This window comes from Embiotoca jacksoni, unplaced genomic scaffold (assembly GCF_022577435.1).
Source record: "Embiotoca jacksoni isolate LCO1_2020_lvr unplaced genomic scaffold, fEmbJac1.0.p SCAF_5, whole genome shotgun sequence".
Taxonomy (NCBI): Eukaryota; Metazoa; Chordata; class Actinopteri; family Embiotocidae; genus Embiotoca; species Embiotoca jacksoni.
In genome coordinates, this window is record NW_027185403.1 from 9,184,175 (window position 1) to 9,210,341 (window position 26,167).

The 26,167-nt window shown below is 42.6% G+C and overlaps 2 protein-coding genes across 7 annotated transcripts; both read left to right on the forward strand.

Annotated features, from left to right (window-relative positions):
• Nucleotides 1-462: 462 nt before the first annotated feature.
• On the forward strand, nt 463-4,819 carry LOC138211052 (uncharacterized). The gene is made up of 4 exons (XM_069170629.1): nt 463-818; nt 2,534-2,634; nt 2,711-2,786; nt 3,030-4,819. The coding sequence occupies exons 1-4, from the start codon at nt 521-523 to the stop codon at nt 3,827-3,829; spliced, it is 1,275 nt and encodes a 424-aa protein (XP_069026730.1). The 5' UTR covers nt 463-520; the 3' UTR covers nt 3,830-4,819.
• Nucleotides 4,820-5,576: 757 nt separating this feature from the next.
• LOC138211040 (catenin delta-1-like) lies at nt 5,577-25,006 on the forward strand. 6 transcript variants are annotated; one of them, XM_069170607.1, is made up of 22 exons: nt 5,577-5,876; nt 10,737-10,883; nt 12,379-12,542; nt 14,913-14,981; nt 15,087-15,206; nt 15,321-15,583; nt 16,264-16,545; nt 16,646-16,886; nt 17,004-17,226; nt 17,620-17,812; nt 17,942-18,059; nt 18,175-18,328; nt 18,541-18,558; nt 18,896-18,964; nt 19,389-19,516; nt 19,653-19,803; nt 20,388-20,577; nt 20,907-21,115; nt 21,223-21,264; nt 21,377-21,444; nt 21,640-21,694; nt 23,208-25,006. In XM_069170607.1, exons 3-22 carry the CDS (start codon nt 12,384-12,386, stop codon nt 23,264-23,266), a joined length of 2,811 nt encoding a protein of 936 aa, XP_069026708.1. In that variant the 5' UTR covers nt 5,577-5,876; nt 10,737-10,883; nt 12,379-12,383; the 3' UTR covers nt 23,267-25,006. The 6 variants fall into 6 exon arrangements, with proteins under 6 accessions (XP_069026708.1, XP_069026709.1, XP_069026704.1 ...); XM_069170604.1 differs by lacking the exon at nt 5,577-5,876 and adding an exon at nt 9,141-9,382 and having other exon boundaries at nt 21,640-21,748; XM_069170602.1 differs by lacking the exon at nt 5,577-5,876 and adding an exon at nt 9,141-9,382.
• The last annotated feature ends 1,161 nt before the right edge of the window (nt 25,007-26,167 follow it).

The following is a 26,167-nucleotide window of genomic DNA, read 5'->3' on the forward strand; positions in this document are numbered from 1 at the left end:
GTGCAAAACAGCCTTCAAGTCATGCATCCAACAACATCAATCCAAGCATTGACACCCCAATGGCTCCATCCTGCTCGTTCAAAATTGATTTAAAAACAATCAGTCACAGAGTTTTAAAACTTTCTTCAACATATTCCAGTCCGATACTACAATCAGGAGAGGTTTTTATGAATTGTAATTAATAATATGTAAAATATTGGCTATAAGTTGCCTCTAATAGGCCTATCAATTAGGCTTAGTCAAAATATTTTTGATTGTAGCTGAATAGCTGATTACTAGCGGAAATCTGAGCCTAAATCACGAAAGGATTTATACGCTGATCAAACATCAACATTGATTACACAGAGCAAGCAGGGAAAAAAAAAAAAAGAAATCACTTCAATGTGCCTATTTTCTAGGACTTACGGTAACCAGCGTCATGCTACCAGGAAGGCCATTGTGTTGTCTCTTTTGTAAGCTAAGCCACCGACTGTGTTTCGCTTTTTTTCTACTACAATTCTCGGCGGCAGCGAAGTGAAACATGTCTACAAACATGCCGCCGGGCAGCCTGAACCTGGAGTCACAGCTTTTGTCCATCATGGACGTGCTGGTGAAAGCGGCGGCGGCGGAAATCAGTCAGCTGTTCTCGGAGAGCTCAGCGTCTCTCTGCATGCATTTGACCCAGAGCTTGAAGGAAAACGAAACGCTGAGGATGAGGATGAAGGTGATTAGGAGCGAGCTCTTCTCCCTGAGGCTACAGACCAGGACAAACCGACCGGCGAGTCGGTTTTTTCCGATCAGAGGAAATATCTCCAAACCACGGGCTAAGTCATCACAGGGTAACGATATGTTCACTTTAAAATACTTCATACTCGAGTACGTAACGCTCCCCTCTAAGTAGGTTTAAACGCCCCCTTTCTTCGAATAACAAACTACTTTCTGAAACTATTTAAAAGTGCTGCAATGATTTCTTGAATGAGTTTAAATACAACAATGCAGATGTACTGAATCAATTGCAGCTGCTGATCATATGGCACATCAGGGACTCAATGGGTTCCACTCAGGACATGATCGATCAGTTTAGAAAATATGAACCCCTACATGCCTTATGCATGTTTTAATTCAATTCTGACTAGTTTAAAAAAAAAAAAAAAAAACCATGTCAAAATAACTTCACATTTTGACACGTTCAAAAAACCCTTAAAGATGGATAGATAGATAGATAGATAGATAGATAGATAGATAGATAGATTTTGTGACGGTCCCTATTAAAATAAATGCAGTTTTACATAGGATTTGTCTGATTAAAATATGACAATTCCACTTTAAATTTAAGATATTTATCACTTTTTTTTTTAATATTACATGTTACCTCACAATACGTCATTACCTCACAATTGTATTAATGCATTAAGAACCAAAATTAAGTCAAAATACTAGACAAACAACTTGTACAGGTTAGTAATGTATATCTTGAGTCGATGTTCATTTTTTAGATATTCCTCTCCTCTCTTTTTATCTTCCTGGAATATGTTATATTTTTGTCTCAATTTACTATTCTAACGAAGTGAAATGCAGCTATACATGTTAAACATCATCATTTTAAATCAAATGACATCAGAGCACTAATATAATGTAGAACAGTGGCTCTCCACTGGTAAAGCCTCAGGATCTTCACACCCTCCCAGCATGGAAAATTTAGTGGTATCTAGTGGCTAGGTTACAGATTGCAACCAACTGAGCCTCACCCTTAACTTCAAAGCGTGTAAGAGAACCTATTGAAACATGTTGCACTCCATGAAAGGAGACCTGCTACCTCTGTAGATATGAAGGACTCACGATAAGAAAATCTAATTAAAAAAAAGGTTGTTACTTTCAGGTGATTACACTCCAATGAAAACCTGATTATAATATTACATTCAATTTATGCCAATAGATCATCCTAAATCCTTGACACTGTTACTTTATGTTGCAACAAAATTTTTGGCGTCACTGAAGTTTATTTCACACAAAATAGTGCAGTGATACACAAACCCTTCATACTCCATTAGAATGATTAAACTACAAAAGTGCACAAAGGGCTAACACCAATTAAAATAAACAGGCCGATTTAAACTCTGGTTTACTCCAAATGAGAGCAGGAATTTTGTAGACTTTAAGATAAAAGTTCTCAACTTTTTTTTTTCACAGACACATCTGACTTAAAAACTTAAAAACCAACTTAAAATGTCCCTGCCATTCACACATTTAAAAAAAAAAAAAAAAAAAAAAAAAAAAAATTCTATCTCCCTTAATCCTCCATGATGATAAACTGAGTATCTTTTGGTTGAGGACTACTACAACCAAAATTAGGTTGGTTTTGTGATTTTGCAAAGCTTTGCAATTAAGGTCATGCCATTCACGATATACCTAGGTAGTCCTTTTCTAAGTTGTTTATATGCACTTAATTCATAATTCTGCATTTAAGGACAGTAATAGTACGCTCCTCCTCTTCACCCATTCTACAACAACACTGGTCCTGACTATTAAAATGTCTTTTCTTTTCCTCCTTCAGTTGTCATTAAGGCACAAGTGACTCAAAAAGCTGCTGGGGAAGCTGCCTCCATCACTCTGCAACCAGAAAACAAGACTCCCACCACTGCCATTCAAGTGCAGGTAAATACAGCACATACTTGTATTTACCAATATTTGTATTTGTGTTTGCTCATGCCCAATTGTTTTTATTTGTAAGGGTGCAGATGTGGAGAGTCCGGATGTCATTCTGATCAAAGATGAAGATGACATTGGAGGATGTGGGCCAGTTGAGGGTGAGCAGATTTTTTTAAATAATGTAGCAGCACCGGATTGTCTGTTAGTGAGTCACACTGGCTGATGGGAAATCTGTCGTACTCACTACCTCATTCTGGTCCTTATTCATTTGATCACGCTATTGATTCGATTGCAGGATGTTTTTCCTGCTTCCGAAATACATTTCAGCTCAACTAAAGCTGCTGTTTTATAGACACCAGCCCTCACAACTGTTAATTTGTTGTAGTTTTTTGTCCTTTTAGGTCAGGATGACTTTGGAGACCACAGTATGCGGGGTGGTGTTGCCACAGGGGCTCAAGATTTAGAGGCAGCTGGTTCCTCCTGCTTGACAGGCGATAATGAGGAGCTGAGAATCGTGAGTGTTCACGGCCGAGGAGAAGGGCCTCTGCAGGAGGAGAGTGACGCCCTCTTCTCGCCCTCTGAACTCCAAGCTTTTAGCTCTTTGTCTGACCACAGCGACAGTCTACTGAATTTCTCCTCTGTTGCGAGTAACAGAGCACCAATGAGAGTGATGCAGGATAACAGTGTTGGACTGGTGAGAAACAGCCAACTTGAAAGAAATCATTCCACTCCAATGGCTTCAGCAGCATTGAATCCTGCATTAAAACCGCCATTAGTCGGAGCAGACAGTCAAGTGGGGCACCCCAGTCACAGCAGCCAATTCTCCCAGCAGCAGAACGTCTTCCCTCACACCGTCAAGTCCCTGGACTGCAGCTTCTGTAGCGAGCGCTTCCTCAGCCGTGAAGACCTGATTGTACATCGGGCGACTCACACCGGGGAGTCGCCCGTTCTCTGCTCCTTGTGCGGCAAGTCGTTCGTCAACAAAACCACGCTGAGCATCCACATGCGCATTCACACTGGGGAGAAGCCGTACGCTTGTCCGCAGTGCGGAAAACGGTTCACGCAGAACGGCAGCCTGAAGATCCACCTCAGGACTCACTCCGGAGAGAAGCCATACACCTGCAATCAGTGCACCGCCAGCTTCAACAACCCCAGCAACCTGCGCAGACACATGATCACACACACCAACGGGATGCTCTGACCATGAATGATGAAAAAGATTTAACGAGTTAACATGGATTTTACATTTCTCGGCATGTTGCTTTTAATCTTACTTTCGCTGCCATGTATTTTTTGGGGGAAATGCGTTTGTCACGGGCTACCTATATGTACGCCAGTGTATCTTAACAACTTCCCACTAAAATGAACAAACCAAACACAAACAACCATAATCTCTACTCAACATGATGACCAGAGTCGGGTTCGTTTTCATTCTAGAAAAAAACAGCATTAGACAATAAACGACAACACAAAGCATTTTATTTTTTGTTATAGTAAAGGTTTTAAACTGTGTGAAGAGCAGACAAACATGGATGTCTCATGTAAACTTAAGGCAAATATACCTGAATGTAACTTGAGTACCAGCCAACTCGGCATTTTTCTCACCTTGTGTGCGCAAAAGATGTTGACGCTGAAATGTCACTGAAATAAAGAGGAAATGTCACACAGGTGGGTGATATGGATTCAAGCTTTTGTAGTGTAGGCTGTTTCTTCATAGGATATCATTATACACTGTGATTTTAGTGCATTTTCTGAAAACTCAAGAAACAACATTTATTGCGATTATAGATAAATACCCAAATTGTTCTTCCAATATCTTAAAGCAGTCCAGATTGATTGATCCAATACGAGCATCTGTCAGGACAATATCTCAGTTTATTCTGTTTCTGTGCTTTTGCAGTTTATACTTTCATATTACCCAACCCAGATTATAAATTTCAGATGTTTTTTTCATCAATTTTAAAATTAAAACTAATTAGGATTTGAAAATGTCTAACTTACAGGAAAATGACAAAGGCCGTTTCCCTCTCTGGGATATATGTATGTGTTTCCTTTAAATACAAACTACCTCTACTCTTGTCTCTGTTGGAGCTCTCTTTTTTCCTCTTTTTGTACTTCCCAGATGGTTTCATACTGGGCAATAATTAAGTTAGTGTGGATTTTTATTGTGTATATGCAGTTATGAATAAATATTGGGGTTTTTTTAACAAAAAAAAACAGCTTTCAATGTCTGACAAGTCATTTTGTACCTCTAGAGTGCAGCATTGTTTTCGTTTCCAACATCTACTGTGTCTCAGGTTTACTGGGACTGAAGCAGTGTGGGGGGACTCTCAAGGAAATTCCTTGCATTGTTCTTCTTTCCACCCTGCCCACACTGAAACATCTATCAAACATTTATCAAATGTCTAGTTGCCGTGCTTTGATTTAATCCAAAATGCTAGAAAGTCAGAAATATATATTAAACTGGAAAGAAACTGGATTTAAAGTGTAATAAACCCTGTTAAATTTTAAAATGCAAAAAAAAAAAAAAAAAAAAAAAAAAAAAAAAAAGTAATTTGAATGTTGCTTTAGAAGGGCAGTCATGAGGTGATCTTTAAAATAGTTAAGGTCAAGCATGATTCATGTAAAAAAAAAAAAGGGGGCTGTTTTTCAGCACTGATGGAGCACATGCTGAGGATGTGATGGTCACCGTTAATGGTTTTATGTGCCAAAAGTTTTTGTCGTGTTAGTGTGGAATGCTGTTGTTGTACTTCCCCCATGAAATGCAGCTTCCTCCCAGACTATTGTTCTTGGGCAATCAATGAAATGACATCAGTGAAATAAATGGGAGGAGAGAGGAGGCGGTGGGAGGTAGCTTCTTTACTCCACACGCAACTCAATTTAAATCCCCGTTCTTCCATTTTGTGATTACAGGCTTTCTCACATCAGGCTGTTTTTAATCTGGGCAGGTAATACTTTTGCCCCCCCCCCTTCCCTCCTCCTCCTCCTCCTCCCCCTGGTACGGGTGTGGACCACAGGGCCCGCCTGGGAAAAACGTGCGGAAAACACCTGTACGAGAGAAGGAATCCTGCTCTGCGCCGTGTTTACGGTAAAGCCGCTTGTTGATCCCGCCCTCTCTGTGAGAGAAAACTCGGTGATGTCGCTTCGTCTCCAACGAGTTTGACCCAGAAGTCCAGAGAAGGAGGGCAGAAAACAACGAACAACGGAATAGTCTGGAAGGGGTCGGGGGCAGGGTTTCCGAAAGCAAGGTGAGTCAATGCACAAACGTGAGCAGATATATCGGGGAAGGAGGGAGGGTAGAGGTTTGTTTTTTTTGTTTTGTGTTTTTTTTTTTGGTCACATATAGCGGGTGCACTGCAGCGTTGGCAAGGAGTGGTCACATCATCGACAACACGACTCCCCCTCGGCTAACCTTAGCCACCAATGCTAACTTTAAAGTTCAAGCCGCGCCTCCTCGTGATTCAAACGAGCCTTTTAATGGCAGCAGATAAACAAGACAACGTGGTCTAAATTAGATTTAAAATGCCGCCGGGCTTGAACGCTCGTCCCCCCCACCCCACCCCCCCGACTCCGGCTCTCGCGGCTAATCTTTGTGTGCTATGCTAACGCTAGCCCTATGTGGGTTATTGTGATGCTAACGGAGCAGGACGGACGAACCAGGTCACACGGGAGCATTCAAGCCCACCTGGGAGGAGGAGGAGGAGGAGGAGGAGGAGAGAGGAGGAGAGGGGGGTGATCTGATCTACAGCATCCTCGTTTATCTGGCCAGAAGCGTTTTAGCACAACTCAAATGCGTGTTTCTTTGTTCGCGGGAGTAATTTAATAGCGACGGGGCATTTTGTTTTGTGCCCCACAATTATGATCTTACGTTAGCGGGAGGAGGAGGAAGGAGGAAGGAGGAGGAGGGGGTGCTAAGTGTTAGCTGCTCCAGATGGTTCACGGACAAGATCTCCAAAAGTTGACAGGACACCGTGACGGTCAGGCGGGTTTACACAGTGGTTCCTCAGCTGTGTACATTTACTGTGCTTGGACCTGGTTACTGACACAGCTGAAGACTCATCGGACGGTTTTCATCAGCTGGAGGAGGTGAAGAGATTTCATCACCTCGCTGGGAGGAAAACCTCCAGGGAGCTGGGAAAGGTAGTCGGTTCCCTCTCCCATTACAAAGCTTAGGTGGAGCACTTAATGAATGCAAATGAATGCGAGATCCTATTGGGAAAAACGTGGGAAAGACTTTTCCCACTAAAACTATACATGGGTGTTGTTATTTATTACTTGTTCAAGCGTTTAAACATTTTTTTTGGAACATCCTGCACTGATTTGGAAATAATAATGGACAATTATTTTGTGAAATTACTTGTTTGTGTTTTTATAAAAACGTGTAAAATCCTCCCCCCTCGACCTCCCACCAAACACATGCACCTTCCAAGAAACTTGGGGAAAACACTGGACCAAACATGTGTATTGAGTCTTACTTGTGTATTTGACTGGTGGTCTGCCATTTGTCGTCTGTCACAGCCTGAGATTATTAGCGTGCCCGCCCCGTGAACCTGTTGGGTTGGTCCTGTGTGAACTTGTTTTGTCAGGGAAATGCCTGGGTGGGGATAACTGTCAGCCAGAGTGTGAACAAGTAAACTTGCTTTTCCCTTGTTGTAAACACTGGTTTCATGGAGTGTGATTAAGTGCCTTCATGACAGTCCTGGTTTATGTTGTATGTCTGCTTTTGGTATTACTAGATCCTGTCTGCAGCTGATTTTAAGTGCCACAGGTGCCCCTTTCCTGTGTCCAAGTCATTGTTTGATAGTTGATGCATGCTCCCAGCACCGACTTCAATTGTGTCTGCTCTCTTGAGTCCGTAGGTTAATCCACAACGGGCCTAATGTGTGTGTGTGTGTGCGTGTGTGTGTGTGTGTGTGTGTGTGTGTGTGTGTGTGTGTGTGGCGTTAACATCACGTGTGTATGTGTTAGGAGGTAAGTGGATTAGGGGGCTAAAGCTTCAATCCCATTACAAACCGTGCTCATCTTGAAGAAGCACCGGCGTGCCTTTACACTGATCAGCTACCTTGGATGTGCCAACAGATGTGCATTTGAACAATGAATGTGTTGTTACTGGTGGAGTTTTTGCTGCTGCTTGCAGGTGTAGACGCTTACTGCAGTAGCAAGAGTTTTCATTAAGTCGACAAAGGCTGAATTGTTGGTTACATGTGCGTATGATCGCAGATGTCTTTCTGACTGGGTTGAGTGAGTCATGCTGACTGATGGCAGCAGAATCAGATGGAGATATCTGACTTATGGTGTGTCGGGGTTTTTGGTCAAGTGTTGTTGTTGACCTTAATGATGCTTGACATTTTGAACTTATGTTACCGGGACGGTAACATAAGTTCAACAGGGCATGACTGTGTTTCCTCACCCTTTCAGAGAAACCAAAAAAAAAAGTCATTTATTTTTCAAAAATAAGCGAAAATGTGATCCATCGGCTGTGCAGATTCAGAGATTGCTTCCAAAAGGTAATGAAAGCAGAATTGTAGCTGGAGAGCAATATTAGCAAAATGGGAAGTGGTTTGTGGTCATATGATCTCCATATTGCCAGTGGGGGATTTTCACCACAAAAAAAGCACTCTGTTAAATGGAGCACCAGTGTTCATCTTATAGACTCTCATGGTTTGTGTAAAAGCAGTTATGTTGTGGAAAAAGGCTTCTGGTGAGCCAAAGAAGCCATCACATCCCTTTACTCATCTCTGATGTTCAATCCATAACATCCTGTTTCTCAGGAAGTGGGTAAGGGAAAGGGGAAGGGGTCTGGCTACAGGGCGACATTGATTGTTTTCATTGTTCAACGAAACTCACTGCTGACTTTCAAGGCCAAAAGTAACAGCTGTGAGGGGGGGGCGGGAGGGGGAGGAGGAAGACGGGTGGAGGGTAGAAGTCATGAGTATGTGATGCACACACACTCAAATGTGTCCAATGATGTTCTCCGTGCTCTCCAACTCTTTTCACACTTGAGCTAGTTGCTCTCATTTGCACAAACTTTTCATTGTTCCACCAACCTCCTGGACTGACAGCTGCAAATTCCCTCCTGAATGCGGTCAAACCACAGACACCCCCACACACACAGACCCCCCCCCCCCCACTCACACACACACACACACACACAATCACATTCTCATGTACATTTGCCAATGAATATCAATCACAGTTTGCAATTTATCTTGTCTAAATGACAGTCGTGCCCATTAGTGAAATAAGATCGCTTATAGACCATTAATGATTATGAATTTCTGCGCGCGAGATAAGCGGAGGAGTTAGACTGTTTATGCGTGGAATAAAATTATGGGAACATACTCTCTGAGGAGAGATGGTTTGTTTTATTGTGTTTGGGGCACTGTGACCCATCAATTTACCTTGAAATGCCACAAAAGGACAGTAAACACTGATATCTGAATGAGGATTAGCCAGTGTCTTGCTAAGGTCCTTTCACAGTGGATGAGTGGGGGGGGGGCTGCTGTGATAATTTGGCAGGAGACAATGCCAGGAATGCAAGATTAGCTTTTATCTTTTGTTCAGCACTCCTTACCTTATCTCAACCCCTCTCTAGCTCATGCTTACCCTCTTGTTACCTCTCTTTCCTTAGTCCTTATTTGTTTGGGGCTCTTCCACTTTTCCCATCTCTGTCTGCAGGTAATATCAGCCATGTACTGGAAATGACCATATATAGACATGTGTGGTACAGCCCAGCAGTTTGTAATTTCCTCAGGTAGGAGGTTATGACTCCGGGTGAGTGTGTCTATGTGACATCATGTCTCCCTGTCAGTCTGCCTCATCCTGCATGCAAATCCTGGTTTCGGTTCTTTCAGATTCTTTTGTCTTGGGAAATGCACTTTGGCCACTCCTCGTTTTCTCATCAGGCCATTCCCACTTTTCCTCAGTTTTTTTTTTTTTTTTTTTTTTTTTAAGAAGTAAAGTCATTTATGTGGAAGTCTCTCTGTGTGTGTGTGTGTGTGTGTGTGTGTGTGTGTGTGTGTGTGTTTGTGTGTGTGTGTGTGTTAGTCATTAATGTGATGGACACACAGGCTTCATTTTTCCAGCTTAAAGAAGCTGGTAAAATGACCTTTTTCTGTCATAATAGTCTGTGTATGGTGATGTAATTATGTCTGTGTCTCTTTTTTTTTGGGGGGGGGGGGGGTTTACACAACCTCATCCAGGTGAAACTATGAGTCATTCATCACCATCTCCGGAGCTCATTACTGCTATGCTCGTCTCTCTGTTAGCACTTGCTCTACCTGTCACACACACACAAGAACACCTGCTGCCTGAAGTGTAAATGCAGGTCCCTGTTTGTTGCCCAAACTCTGTGCTCTCTGAAAAGTGTGTCTGTGCATGTTGGCCAGTTAGAGGGAGAAACTGATATTTGGTCGCCCCTCCTCTACCTTGTCCAACCGGTCATGCAGGTGTGTGTGGCAATGTCTGGGTTTATTCCCCTCTCTAGCAAGAGCTCATGAGGAGCCAGGCTGCTGCATCAGAGGGTGTATCAAGCAATAAGAAGATCTGAGTCTGTGCACGTGCGTGGCTCGGCTTTAACAATGTCTTTTTCTTTTTTTTGAGGCCAGATAACAAAGGGATATAGGTATGAGGACTAAAGGCAGTTAAGTCCAGAGAACTGGGGCAGTGTTGGACCCGAGGTAGATGAAAACTGATTACACAGAAAAAGCTGGAAGAAAAACAACAAAAAACCGGAAAAGTTAAGCTTGAGAAGACAAACAAGAGTTGATAGGAGAACATATGGTTCTTGAAGGCTGTTACTATCTCTAAAAGCTTTGTGTTTTTGCTGACAGTGGATGTTCTCTGGCCCAGAGAGAGCTGCAGGTTGGTCCACTTCCCACAGCTGGCTGCTGTACACAGGCCAAACGCTGAGTAAATACAGGGTGTGTCTGAAAGGCCGGGGCTACTGTATGTCTCTGTCTCTTGCTGTGCTTTTCTGCTCACAGAGCAAACGCAACCCTGTTGACACACTTGTACAGTTTTCTAACTGTTTTTCAAACGGAGGTGTCTTCACTGAAACACCTCTCTCTCTCTCTCTCTCTCTCTCCTTGTTATTCTCTTCCCTCCAGCCCTCTTTATCTGTCTCTGCAGTTCATCCCTCCTTGTTTCTGAGCTTGGCTGTTCGGTGACCTTCCACACATGCACAACTAGAGAACCACCTCTGACCCTTGGCGTGATCTCTCACCTCTTCTACCAAACCACGCCCACAGGTGAAGGTGTGTATTTTGGATTTTCTGGCCTGACTTTTGAGAGGTTGTGCTTTGTGCTTAAACCATCAGGAGAAGTATGCAGTTCTCTTTTATTGAATGTTGTGCTGTGGTGTTAAGCTTCCTGCTATCGTGAAAAGCCATAAATGTTTGTTCTCTTTTTGTGAAACAGGTTTCATCATCTTTCTTTGAAAGGTTTTTTGTTTTGTTTACTGTAGATCTCTTTATCACCGTAATTAATGCTGCAGATGCATGAATGCAAATAAAATTAGGGCACAACCAAGGTTTGCATTTTGACTGTCTTTTCCTGTTGCGAAATTTGAGATTAATGAGATAATTATGTACGTGTTAGCAAGACATCACATATCCTTTAAATTTAAATTTACATTTACTTTCTAGTGTAGGATCTGTGGGGGTTAGAAGCCCAGTGGACACCTCCATGCATGATAGGGATGATGCAGTGTTTTCTTGAAGTGTTGAAGACTTAGACTTGGGTGCCCATATTTGGTGGGAGTTTTGCCTCCCGCACACACAAGAAATTTCAGAATATGCAATTAATTGATTGATTATTATTATTATTACAATATTTGTAAAAATGTTCTAAATTTGGAGAAACTGGGGCAGCTAAATTAACGGCATTCAAAAGGCTTTAAGACAAAACTTGCTAAAGAAGTCTATTGTGGAGCAGCAATAACTATTAAATCTGGAAAAAGTAATTTAGTTAGTTTTGATGCTCTCCACATGAGGTGATGCCCAGAAAACAGCTTTGGTGCTGCACCCAAGTTCTAATGGTAGGAAAAACCCTGTGATGTTGACAAATACGATATCAGTAACTACCTTCACATTATAGGGATTAATATGTTGCTGTATTTTTGGTCAGTACAGGAACCAGGGTTTCAAAGCGTCTGACTCTACCCTCTATCATCATTACACACTTTATCTTGTATTGTGTCGACCTCAAATTCCCAACATTGGGTAATTTGACGTATGCTTTTCGATGGCACCAGTTGGGTAGATTTTCCTTTCACACACTACAACCCTGGAATGATTTCACTGTTGTGACTTCAGTTGTAAGCGATGCACGTGGGAGAAAAGAAAAACCTGAATGAGTGACTCAGTCGTTACAGTCTTTCCAAGCAATAGATGTTGTGCAAACCCTCAAGTGAAATTTAGGAGTGATAGAAACGTGTCTTTACAGGTCAAAACAATCAACTTTAACATTTAAGATTAAATATTGTGCTTTTCTGGAAGACATCTCGGCCTCGGTTACCAAAAAAGATCTTTCAGTGGATACATTCAATAGGTTGAAATAACCCTTCCTGCTTACTATCAGCCTCCAAAATCCTGAGTTCACCAGATCTCACTCTACTTTGTTTTGGAGGGTCTGTTTTTGTTAGACACCCCCCCCCCCCCCCCCCCCCCCCCACCACCACCACTCGCTGTGCTTTAGTGTGTGAGTATGGATGTGTGTAACACCCCGCTTTCTCCCCTTGGGGCCGTGTAGTGTGTATGGAGCAGTGTGAGAGCGCAGCGGCTCTGCTGGAGTCGGTCAGGGAGCAGGAGGTGCAGTTTGAACAGCTGACCCGGGCGCTGGAGGAGGAGAGGAGGAGAGTGGGCCTCCCTGCCACCAGCCCCTCGACCCTGGGTCATCCCCTCCCTCACATACAGGTAACACTCCCCGAAGAACCAAAACAACCCCATCTCGAGCCTCTTGGAGCCTCCATCTTTTACCTCCACCTACATGGCTCATTATTCCCTCCATCCAATCCTTCCAGTAAATTCATGCATCATTTTCTACATTCGTCCATCATCCTGTCTCTCCTCGGCTCGGCCTCCTCTCCACCAGCGCCTGGCAAGTTCGTGTGTGCGTGCGTTTGCGTTTGCGTATGTTATCATTAAAGACACAGAGTCGGCGAAGACGGTTAGATACCATCTGTTCCTCAAGCTCTCATCAGCAAATATATCAGCTCATGCCTGCACGTACTTTAACTACACTACTGTTACTAATAGCATGCCTGAGGGAATCGTCACACTTTATGCATGCCTTTAGTGTCACTCACCGGATGCACTCTGACACACGCGCACACCTTTCGTTGCCCCCCGTTGTAGAATTCCAGTCATTTTCCTGTCTGTTCCAGTATGTCACAATGTGGAACGAGGTCATCTGTCGTGCATGTGTCACATGGTCCTGCATCCAAAAGAATCTCTTCACTCTGGAGTTTATGCTTTCATTTTCATTTAAAGCACATTTATCTCTTTTGTTGTTCCTGCTGTACACTGCATATTCTTTTGCATGCAATTATCTTTTGTGTATTGATGGATTTTTGTTTTTGTTTCCATTTATGCAGTTATGTTGTAAAATCACTGGTATTTGTTCTTTCTGCTTCACAAGTCTGCCCATGTGTTGGGTGTTGTGATCATATAGAATATGAGATTATACAAAAGTTTTTAACATCAGAGACTTTAACATGCTCTTCAGAGCTGCATCTATTTTATTTTCATAAGCGGATTATTTTCTCAATTCATTGTTTTGTCCTATAAAAATGTCCATCACAACTTCCTGAAGCACATGCTGATGTATTCAAATTGTTTGTTTTGTCTGAATCCCAGGAAATTAAAATTACTACCATAGAGAACTATTAACATGTGGGCAGTGACAAAGTTTAGGCATGTTTGCTTTAAAAATTGCATCAATATTTAATTGAATATTAAAATAGTTGTTGGTTAATTTGTGGCAATTATTATTCATATCAGCTTTAATTCCACAAATACTGTTTGTTTGACTGTTAATGGCAGCATTGAGCATTTTTGTAAAGGTACTTAATTTGATTGTAAACTAAAACCAATTTTGTTCTGGATACAAGTCATTGAATTGGTCTTGCTAAAAATGACTTAATGTCTGTTTTTAAGTTTAAGATCAGTTCAGCTGTCTGGAGAGGTTCAAGACTCCCACTGTGCATTTTTATTTAAAGTTGGACACGTTCCTAATGTTGCCGTCTTGTTCCATTTTGTAGTTTGATCGGACCGTAGTAACACAGAGCTATCAACATTATTCTTTCAGGAAACATTCGTTCAAGGGTAGAAATGTTAACTACGTTTTCAGCTTTTGTACACTGACAGAGTAAAATAGTTTAAGATCTGTCTCTGACTGCTTTCCTTCCTTTGAGGGCTTGCTGACATGGATTAGATCTTATGTTTTGTCTCTTTTGAATCCTTGAAAGCATAAAGACTAAGAAAGCATTATTTTGTGTTCTTGGCCTTGTGATAACAGTCCAAGTTTTATATCCAGAAATATTAACGATGATAAAGACATGTATGCTCTGCCAGCTCTGTTCAAATGGTTGCCTGTAAATGAGGACGTATTGCAGGAAGGACTGTAGAGCTGTAGCTAGAGAGGAAGTAAGCCCTTCTTGTTATCTAAGCACAGTCCACACTTCCCCTTGCTTTTTAAAAACAGCCCTGCCTCCTTGTGGACATAACATTAGGTGCGGTGGTTTCTGTTGCAAATAAGTTGTGACTCTGTTTTTGATTAGACGCCTAAATTAGTTTTCAGTTATTTTAGTCAGAAGTATGACACTGAAACTGGTACAAATCAAGGCAGAGGGACGATTGCGGCAAAAGATTTCCAAAGCAGCCCGATTATGCAGTGCATGCATGTGATTGCTGATATCTTAAGGCAGTTATTGCATTAAGAGTGAACGGTACTCTTGAGTTTGGTGGAAAGCGTTCAAGTCATTCAGTGTGACAGTCATTGATTATATAAGAGTTTAGTAAGAAGTAGGGTGTGAGGAGGAGTGGCTGCGTTCCAAAACGTCCTCCTCCTTATCTGGCATTGATTCACAGACCATAAGCATGCAGGGACGGGAATGTGCTTCTCGGCAGTAATATCATCTGCGTGCTTGTCAGAAAGTAGACAACACTGACTACCAGGAAGCATGCTTTTAACCTCACGTCTCATGTTGTTTCAGCGAAATGATATGATATTTAAAATGTCTGCACCGTGTGTTTCACAGTTGTGTCTTTTCTCTCTCATCCCAGAACGGGCGTTTAGGGGATGCAGACATAGAACGACTGAAACTAACTGACTCGTACATAAACGGCACACAGGTACGTGTCTTTGTATGTAGTCGATCATACAAAATTAATGGGTTTTGTGGTCTGCAGTAAATGACGGAGATTTAAACATTTACATGTGTGGCATCTCTGCTACAGTACAGGATGGTGGACCCTGCACATGGCGCTCAAGATGAGAGCTACACACCAGAAGACGACTCCCAGGAAGTGCACTCTGTCTTTTCTGACGAGGGAACCACACGGCGGTCAGACAATGGGGTAAGTTAACGTGACGCATGTTTTAGCTTCGTTGACATCATCAGACTTGATTGAGGTCTAAAATACCCATAAATGTTTTTGATACATTAATCTTGTGATCTCACCGTCCCGCAGATGAAGAAACCAATCTCGCGCACAGTCCTGCCCACTGACTCGATGTCCATTGATGGGGGAATGTCGATGCCCGGTATGGGCGTCTACAGCGCCACACTGGACCGTCCTTACAGGCAACCTGGCGGAGGAGACTACCCCACGGCCACAGTACCCCGAAACTACCACTATGGCCCTGTTGGAGGTTACGACGACTACCGGGGAGGTCCGCCTTCAGAGGCCTACACTAGTCTGAGCAGGGGCTCGCACATGGACGAACGTTACAGGTACAGGGGCAGAGACAGTTGTACTGATTGTTTTGCTGTACATCCAGGAATATGTTGTCTTAATGGGTAGTTCATCCGAAAACACGACATGGTAAATGAGATTTTTGGTTTTTATCAGTGAGTAAAGTCATAATTTCCTATTTTGCTTCATTAAAATGAATGCATCACAGTTATATCATCACTACACACAAACTCTGTGCTTGACAAAAGCCATATGTACACATTTTGTTCCCATTCAACCACTCAAACCATAATATCATAAAACTGACCTCTTTCAACCACTAACCTTATTTTTTTTGTTCTCTAAAAGTGGGCATTCAAATATTTGGTGAAAACTTTCAACAAAAATTGTGGTCAAACTAGTTTAACCGTGATTTCCTTCTTTTATACTCTCTTTTCATATAACATGTTCTTATTCAGTCAGGTACATCCGAGACTGAAAGAAGAGAAATTTGTTGTCGAGAATTTTAGAAGATGACGCCATATTAATCTGACCGTAGCCTGTGAACACCTGTTCCTCATTAATCCTCAGACCCTGACGTGTCAGACCTAGTTTTGACTCTGGTCAGAAGCAGGGTTTTGAAACTACCAACACATGTTGATCTGTACCTTTTTAACAGCGCTTATCCTACAGTCTGATTATACTTCAGTGGCTGTTTTTACTTCCCATCATTCCTCAGGCCAGTTGATGGCTACAGAACTCTGGACTCTGGCTACCGGGCTCCGAGCCGTCAGCAGCTTGACCCATATGCAGCGCAGCCCCAGGTGGGCCGGGGCATGAGGGCCTTGGGCTCTGCCATGGAGATGCGGTATGGCCACGCCCACTACGGTCTGGAGGATGATCAGCGCAGTGTGGGATACGATGAATATGGCATGGGGCCTCAACCCATGCACCCTGGAGGCTATGGGACCATGCCACGCCTGGGGCCGGGCCCCGGGGGTATGGACAGACGAAGACTCAGGTAAAACTCAAATGTGCTGTTCTGAAGTTAATATGGATTATTTAGTCTATAATTTGTGACGTTCTTAACAAAATGTTTCTCTGTCTGTTGCGCCTTGCAGGAGCTGTGAGGATACTTTGGATGGTGACATGGGAGGAATTGACCCTTACACATGGGGCGTTTCCATGGCAATGGAGAGGGGCAGCATGGCTTCCCTGGACAGCACATTGAGAAAGGCTCCTCCCACTTCATGGAGACAGCCAGAGCTACCGGAGGTGATCGCCATGTTGAACTACCGCCTGGACCCCGTCAAGACCAACGCTGCTGCCTTCCTTCAGCATCTCACATTCAAAAATGACAAGGTGAAACAACCCTCACAGTCACATGCAGAATATTAGCATTTCTCTATAATTTCTCTGTTTGTGTTGGAAATCCCAGTGGTCACACAGCCAACCTTTTTTTTTTAATTTTACGTTTAGGTTAAATCAGAGGTGCGTCGCCTGAAGGGCATCCCTTCCTTGGTGTCACTGCTTGACCACCCCAGCAAGGAGGTGCACCACTCGGCCTGCGGGGCACTAAAGAACATTTCATACGGGCGAGACCCAGACAACAAGATCGCCATTAAGAACTGCGACGGAGTGCCTGCTCTGGTCAGGTTGCTGCGGAAAACCCACGGCCAGGACCTCACCGACACCATCACAGGTATCACGGCTCATATGATGCCCGTTTAAAATATTTCGGTTATATTTTCTGACGTGTAGCTTCTCGTTGAACCCTTTAAGTTTCTCTCATGACATAAAACGCACACCTAGTTTGGTCATTAAAAGCGTAAATGTAATACATAAATTGAGTTAAAAGATATCAAATCAAATGTGACATACAAGTTATTATGGTGTGCTGTAATAAATAAATATGACTCGGAACATGACATGATCACGCGAAACGACTTGACAAGTCGGAATACACAACAGGGATGAACGAAGGAGAGGAGATCTGACTTTTTGAGAACTGTAGCACGATTTATTTATGTGTTGTATGTTCTCATTTTTAAGGGATATTGCCGTAACAGTGACGGTATATATTGTTTTGTCCCAGGCACCTTGTGGAACCTGTCCTCCCACGATTCAGTAAAGATGGAGATCGTGGACCACGCCCTGCACGCCCTCGCCGACGAGGTGGTAGTTCCCCACTCGGGCTGGGAGCGAGCGAGCAACGGAGGAGAAGAAAGCTGCAAACCGCGCCATCTGGAGTGGGAGACCGCCTTGACCAACACTGCCGGCTGCCTTCGGTATGCAAGGGATCAATGGACGGGAAGCAAGAGGAAGTTGAAGGAGGAGAGAGAGTGGCTTATTTTGAAAGGAAAACATGCAATTATGTGCTCAAGCTTCTCCCCCCCCCCCCCCCCCCTCTCCAACAGGAATGTGAGCTCGGAGCGCAGCGAGGCCAGGCGAAAGCTGAGAGAGTGCACGGGACTGGTGGATTCACTTATGTACATTGTCCAGTCACAGATCAACCGCAAAGATGTGGATAATAAGGTAACTGTCAGACAGTCACGGATTCTTACGCCTGGCATGTCTCATCTCTGGGTTTTGTACCCGAGATGAAAGCACTTTTTCTCCGTGTTTGATCGTGTTGTCTTCCCTCCCGCAGTTGGTGGAGAACTGTGTCTGTCTCCTGCGGAATCTGTCCTATCAGGTTCACCGTGAAGTCCCTGGCTGGGAGCGCTACGCAGAGACCATACCCCTCAGCCAGGGCCCGGCTCCAGCTAACAAAGGCGGCTGTTTTGGCTCTCGAAAGGGCAAAGGTCAGTGTCAGACAACCATCGCATCTCGGCGTTGCACTGCGTCGGAGAGATTAGCCGTTAAAAGGCAGGCAGTTGCTGGTGGGTTTGAGCTTGTTGCTGGAGGAAGCACCTGTCGCTGTTTTTCACAGTCTACCACTGTTTCCCCCTTTTCCTCTTCTCCCTCCTTTCTTCCCACCCTCCTTCACTTCGCCCTTTCTCTCTGCCGTGTTTAGATGAGTGGTTTTCCAAAGGTAAGATTCTGTGTTGTCATGAATGTCATGAAATACTGACACCCTCTCATCACTTATTTTACTAACCCGCAATAAACCTTCCCCAGAGACACGTCTAATAATGTTGACTCCACATGCGTTACGCGGGCATGATCACTTGATGTCACACAAATGGCGTTGCATGCCGACGGTACTTGTTCCACTGGTTGCATGTTCGCATTTCAAACAACAATGTGCCAAAGTAGAAGACTGAGGATATCTACACGCTCATCTCACCTGACCTCAATTAGTCTTTGTTTTTTCTGCTCAGTCTCTGTTCTTATCTCCTTTTTTTTTTTTCTTTTTTTTTTGTCTGCAGGAAAGAAGGACGGAGATGATGGAAGTGGAGATCAGGTTGATATCCCAAAGAGGACAACACCTGCCAAAGGTATGTGTGTCTTTTAATTTATCAGTATGTAGAAAAACAAAACAAAAATCCCCTAATGTCCTAATTAGTTGTCTCAGTGCTGCCATCAGTTTTGTTGTTGTTGTTTTTTTTTGTTTTTTTTTTGCAAATGATGAAATCAAGTCCAAAACGGGCCGACTTTTTTCGGTGGATGTTTGCACAAGTTTTGCATCCGTCTCAGAAAATCTCTTCTGTTTGAAAGATGAGACTGTTGGTTTGTCTTCTTCAGTCCCATTATTTAGATTAAGATGTTTCAGGTCAAGTCTGAGAATTCCCGCAATGCCACGCTCAGCTGGTAGCGAGTTGGTTGGTGGAGTGAAGGTTTTATCTGTGTCCAGCGAAAGTGTTGATGTTGGTCAAACTCGGTGAATTTAAGCTTTTATTCTTCTGTTTCTGTGGATTTCAGGTTATGAGCTGTTGTTCCAACCAGAGGTGGTCCGTATTTACACATCGCTGCTCAGCGAGAGCAAGAACCCCTCCGTGCTCGAGGCTGCTGCCGGTGCCATCCAGAATCTGTGTGCTGGCCGATGGACTGTAAATACCATTTCTTATAAACAATGTTTCCAGGAGAAATGGAATCTTTTAAAGTGCATGAACCTGCTGTGATGAGGTCTGTGGTTCTTTTTCTTGAATTTAAACCAATGTTCATCACGTCCTCTCTTTGCTTCAGTATGGTCGCTATATCAGGGCCACTGTGCGTCTCGAGAAGGGTCTCCCCATGATGGCAGAACTGCTGGCTCATGGCAATGACCGCGTGGTTCGAGCGATGTCTGGAGCCCTGAGGAACCTCGCTATCGACAACCGTAACTGTGAACTGCTAGGTGAGATTGTCGGTTTCATAACATGCCCGGATATCATTTAAAAACATGCCTCAAATGTCTCATTTTGCTGGATATCATAATCGATGCACTTGGACAAGTTTGTGTGTTTTTTTTTGTTTTTTTTTTAAACAAAATTTTACAGTTTAAAATCATCACATCTTGACATGCGCAAAACTGCTTAATATCGCATGTATGTGATCGCCTTAATTTTTCCCACCCACATTCTGCGACGACCCACATCTCCCCTGACTCTGATTGGCTAGTACTTGTTTTTTTTTTTGTGAGGTTAGTGAAATGGTTTGAGTAGGAATAGTAGGTTCAGAGCCAATCAGAGGCAGAGTAGAGGTGGGCCACTGCAGAATGCGGGTGGGGAAAAACTGTCTATCGTGTGTTCAGCGCATTATTTGCCATCATTGTGCTGCTTTCAACAGCAGTAACAAGAGTATCCAATAATGTTCACTTTTCTGTCCTACTTATGCTGAGTTATGCGTTTTATATGAAGCATTCTCACTCTTTGTGTTTTTAGACTGGTTTTAATTTGCATCTTGGGCTTCGTGGAAACGCGGCTATTGTTTCTCTTGTAGGTTTGCATGCAGTGCCTCACCTCGTGGCCAACCTGCCCGAAAGCCAGAGTCAGTCTGGCCGCGCTCTATCAGAGGAGACGGTGGTGTCGGTACTAAGCACGCTGGCTGAGGTGCTCGGCACCAGTATGGAGGCAGCAAAGACCCTCCGAGCCTCGGGCATAGAGAGGGTGGTGCTCATTACCAAGGACGGGTACGTGTGTTCTCAATAGAAGTAAAAAAAAAAAAAAAATAGTGCTTTCAGTGTGTTTTCTGTTGACCAGGTGCTGTTGCGTATACAACAGTGTGTTTTATGATGGTAGGGCAGATAAAATGGATATATTTAAAGAAGATATCTCTGTATTGTACTGATAAAGAGCCACCCTTGAAAATAAATATGCCAATGCAGTATTTAAAAGCTAAATGATGATTTTGATCTATATATTCAACAGAAGCTGGACTACCGGTGAAGTGTCTGACTTTTAGTGAATTTAAGAAATGAACACGTGATTAATGTGAACGAATGTCTTGTGTGTCCTGCAGGAAGCGCTCCGATCGTGAGGTGCGGGGGGCGGGCCAGGTGCTGCAGCTCATCTGGGCTCACAAGGAGCTGCGACGGCCTCTCGAGAAAGATGGCTGGAAGAAGACGGACTTCATGGTCAACCTTAACCCCAACACCAGTACCAGCAACGGCCCGAGCCCCCGAGCTAACGGCACCTACGAAGACAGCACCACACCCTTACTGGGCAGAGGTCGGTGGGACGGAAACGATTTATGCTCAAAAGCATTTTGAAAGTGTTTCCATCGTATGGCAAGTTTTTATTTAGCTTAACTTGTGACTGTTTTTGCGTTATCGTAGGGGAGAAGAGAGATATGATTCCACTGAATGACCTTGGCCCTGGTTAGTAATTCACCTTTGCTGCTTTTTAAAAAAACATTTTTATTAAAACAAAATTGTGTAGAAATGATGTTTTTCAGGAGTAAAACTGTGGTCATATTTTTCATCCACTCAGAAGCCTACTCTACACTGGACCAGAGGGAGAGGAGACACACTCTGGATGAGACCACAGACACTTTACCGGTACTTTTAAATCGTTGGCACGCACCTTCACAGTTTGGATTGCTGACTTCATAACTACACTAATCCCTAACCACCTGCACAACTGTAACTATTTCCTGACCGTAACCTTTTAAAACCTCACAATTACTGACACCTTTTCTTTTTTCACACTCACTTCCTGTCCATGTTCTTTCTCTTTCTCTGGTTGTCTCTCAGCGAGGGGTTTATGGGGGCAGAAAGGGCTCCCTGCCTCTGTTGGACTCCTACGATGGTTAGCCCTTCCCCCCCCTCCCCTCTACCCCCCCTCTCTGCATGTAACAGCATGGTATGTCCAACTGACCTCTAATCCTGCATGGACTCTCTCAGCTCTTTTCCTTTTGTCTCTTATAACTTTAAGCCCCCAGTGAAACCTGGTCTGTGTCTATGATGGTGCACTGAAACACAGGCAGAGGTCTATTGTACTGGTGCTCAACTATATGACTCCCTGATGTGCTGTGTACATGCTGGTATAGTATGCTGCAAGGTGCTCCTTGTCCATTGTGGTCCATGCAGTCTGTCAGTGTAGATTTGAACCCAGGCTGATAACTAAAGACTTAAACCCCAGAATAATAACTGCAGTTTGTGCAATAGTGTTGTCACAATACCAGAACTTTTGACTGTTATCAAAGCTAATTTTAATATGAATTAATAATGCAGTATCATTTGGCGTTGTCTTAGAGTATCAGTAACTGACGGAGAGGACTTACACTCCCTTTTAAGAAGGTAGTTTAGTGTTTCAACACTGTCGTTTTGTTGCTTGATGCCAGTGCGGCATGATTTATGCCCGAAAGCACGTCCTAGTGGTTATGCAGGGTACTACAACAACACAAGCACCAGAATATAAGATTTAATTTATTTGATTGTTTGAAGTGTGCCATGGAACAGGCAACCTATTACTAATTGTTTCATGTCAAGAAAAGAATGGGGATTAAACAAGGAAAAATTAAACGCATAACAACAAAGACTGAGAGAAGAAGGGGAAGTAATGAAAAGAAAAAGAAAGGCATACGAGTTCCTCTGAAAAAATAATTGATAACATTACAGTCCTGTAATTGTACTTCTGCTTCACTTTAATGAACACATGACCAGAGCTGGTGGGATTGGTTTCAGTATATGGAAAAAATGCTCAGGACACAGTTCAGGCCAACACATGACAAACCACACACTGATAACATGAGGAGCACTTCCTGTGCTTACATTTATTTAGGGTATTGCAGTTATGCATTTTGAAAGTGCAGTCAAAAATAATAAAAAAAAGTAATGGTTTGAATACTAAAATAAATAATGGAGCAACAGGCCAAAGTGGGTAGGGAGCATTGTTGGGAAGTGGTCAGTGGTCATATGAACTTTCCTCTAATTATAGATTTTATGCAAAAGAAAAGTCTGACCTCAAAACAACTTCAGATAACTGAATCTTTTTCAGTGTGTCATTAAATGTAAATAATTTCCCGACGGCCAGAAACAGTAATTTAATTAACATACACAAGCACAGTAATATACACACAGTAGGATGTACAAACAAGGTTTTTCTGCATTAAAATCGTATCTGTACTTCAGCCTGAGAAGGATGCCACAGTATTATTGAAGGGGTCGATCATTGTGACAGCACTAGTGTGCAGCCTGCCATACTGATGCCGCATAATAAGTCTGTGTGTTGCCTTTGTGTTATTTATGCTTTCATTTTTATTTCTGCGCTTGCGTTCTGATTCTGTTTTAATCGATGTGTTTTCGCTCTGTTCCTCCAGAAAAACTGATAGTGTGCATCACCCAGACTGGGCCTTCCCTGCCCTACCACTGCTACTGAGGAGAGAAGATCCCGACTCTCTCCCCTCCTCTCTCTCTGTCTCGCTCTCTCTCTCTCTCTCTCTCTCTCTCTCCTATCACCACACAGATGGTATCAAAAGATGAGGGTTGGCATCCAAAGAAAGCGGCTGTGTTGCGAGCAATAGAGCAACGCGCATGTACAGAACACGTACTACTTTTTACCAATTCATTCAACTGTAGCAGCAGAAATATATTCCGTTTATAAATTATGATTCTTCTGTAAAGGCAATCACCTTTGTTGACAATCATTTAATTCTGGTGTTGTCATCCTGCTTGTTTTTACTTCATCTCGCTCTGGTCAACATTCTTTGGTCAATTTTGTCATGGTCGACATGTTGCTGCCAACACCTGCATCCTAATGATGAATTTGTATTTAGACATCCATGTAGGGTATATACTGTATATAAAAAGAAAACTGGGATGACTGCATTAGTTTTGGCTCATTAATTTAAATTATCCCTTCACTGGGATTGTTGGGAGGTCGGGACACGCTGACAGTCCACCCTGTAGATTGAGAATGTTGTTTATATAGGAGTTATTTTCCTGTCTAGAGTTATTTTCTCTCTGTTTGGGATGAGCACAGGCATAGACCAGAAAGGGCAGGAGTGTGTACATTTGTTATACAGTAAACCTATGGCCGTGCGCGTGTGTGTGTGTGTGTGGGCGGAAAATGAATATGGACCTTTTTGGGTGGGTTTTTTGTGCGTGTGTGCACGGACCAGACCCATAAAACACCACATGTTAATTTTTCCATCAGTCATGCTGCCTGTTTTTTTTTTTTTAACTGTGTGCCCCTCTTCCTATGATAAAAGTTTTTTTTTTTTTTTTTTTATGTACCTACTGCCTCTTTTTTTGTGTTTTGATACTTTAATAATTTTTACTCCCCAAGTGAAAAAAAAAAGATCATTTCAGCTACTTTGTTTGAGCTTTTCTGTCTGGATTTAGCCGAGCGTACCACTACAACACATACAATCTGGTACTGAAATGTGAAGCTGTGAACAAACACTACTTAAACCACTAAAATATGTTGACCTACATCTTCAGAAACAAGAAACATTCCTGTCTCTCCTGTAAAAGATTTATGCTATAGAAACAACCTGCTCAGCAGGTTAGTTTTTGACAAACAAGAGACTATTTGGAAGAATTATCTGCTATTGAAGTCTTGAGTTTTATTTTAAATTTTTTTTAAACCTGCACATTTCATTTCAGTTTATACCGTTGTACATGAAAACAGTTTGGGAGACTTTTTCACTCGGAGGAGACTCAAGTTTTAACAAACAGATCGGGGAGAGACGCTGATGTTTTAATTTAAATTAGGAGGTGGACAAAAAGCACATGTTAGTGATGATCCATTTGTTTTTACCTTCTTTTTTTTTTTTTTTTCTGTTCTACTTTCTTCCCTTCGTGTCCGATTTGTTTGTATTATTTTTTGGGGTTTGTATGTGTGGAAGTGGCGGGTGAGAGCATTATGCAATTTGTTCTACTTTTTATTCCCACTTCTACAACCAAGTTGTTTTTAAAGGCAAAAGAGACCAATCATGTTTTTTTTTTGTTTTTTTTTTACTCTTCACACACATAGTATATTTGTACTGTTGCCTATCCATGTAAAGTTATGATGTACCATTCATACCTGCCTTGGCTCTGAGAAGTTGCTTTTTTCAGTGAAGTATGTAACTGGTAATACTGTTGTTTTTATAAATAAAGATCTTTTCTTAGACCAGACTTGGTACCGTGTGATTGATGTGGCTGTTGGATGAGGTGAGGAAGGACTTGTGTATCGTGTAGATAAACTTGTCTAATTAAAGGGGCAGTCTGTCTGTAATTTCATCCCCTCTTCTCCTTTTTAATGCAAATGCCAAACTTTCTAAAGTTGACGCCATGTTTGATATCCACTTTCTAATATCGGTGTGCTCTATGAAGGTAATTATCAAAGGCTTGCTGTCTGCGAGTGTCACCAGACCTTTTTAAACTCAATACCAACACATTCATGTTTTAAGACCCCAAACTGTCCTCTGTCGAATGCTCATGCCGACAGAAAGCCGATTTAACTCTCAAACATAATGTTAAATACACTTAACATCGTTCATATTCCCAGCTTTGATGTTGTCTTCGGTTGCACACTGACCTGCACGTTGAACTTCTTACGGTGTCGTGTGTTTGTTTGTCAGGCTCCTGACATGCCACAGAAATACGTGGGGGTTGTTTGAGGACATGAAAGTTGCATTTCCAGCATGCAGCACATCTGGCATTCATCCCAGACGGACTGAGAAGCAGCTGCTGGATCACGAGTGCGTTGAGTACATGTCGAGGTGTGAAAGTTTGAAATTAGTCAGGCTATGTTGTGTATGCGTCGGCCAAAACGTCCCCTTTTAATTTAATGAATAAGATTCAGGGCTGCATAGCTACTGAGATCATGTCTAGCTACATGATGGAGTTTAGTTAAACAAAGTTAAAGACTTTCACATTTGTAGATAGATCAACCTAAATTTTACCTGCAGCTATTATCAGTTGATCGGTTACTTATCTTTGATTAGTTAAGTCTACAAAATATGACATTGTGGGGAAGAAATTGATTTTGTTCAGCAGTGAAGGAAAGAAGTTATTTTCCATTATTTTTTACTTTCTCTGCACTTTTATTTTTGCTGCCGTTTCCTCTGAAGATTTTACTCTCAAAGTGGAACATAATGAGTATTGTTTTCAAGGAAAGTTAATGAACAAGATGAAAAAGAGAAAACCCAAAGACATTAATGAACAGCAAGAAGAGAGATGTGCATGAACACTGTTGCCCTTTAAATGTCTTGCGTTGAGCAATATAAACACTGTTTCACGCCGTTTTACTTTTCAGAAATGTTGAAAGATGATTAGTAAACAAATCCAAAAA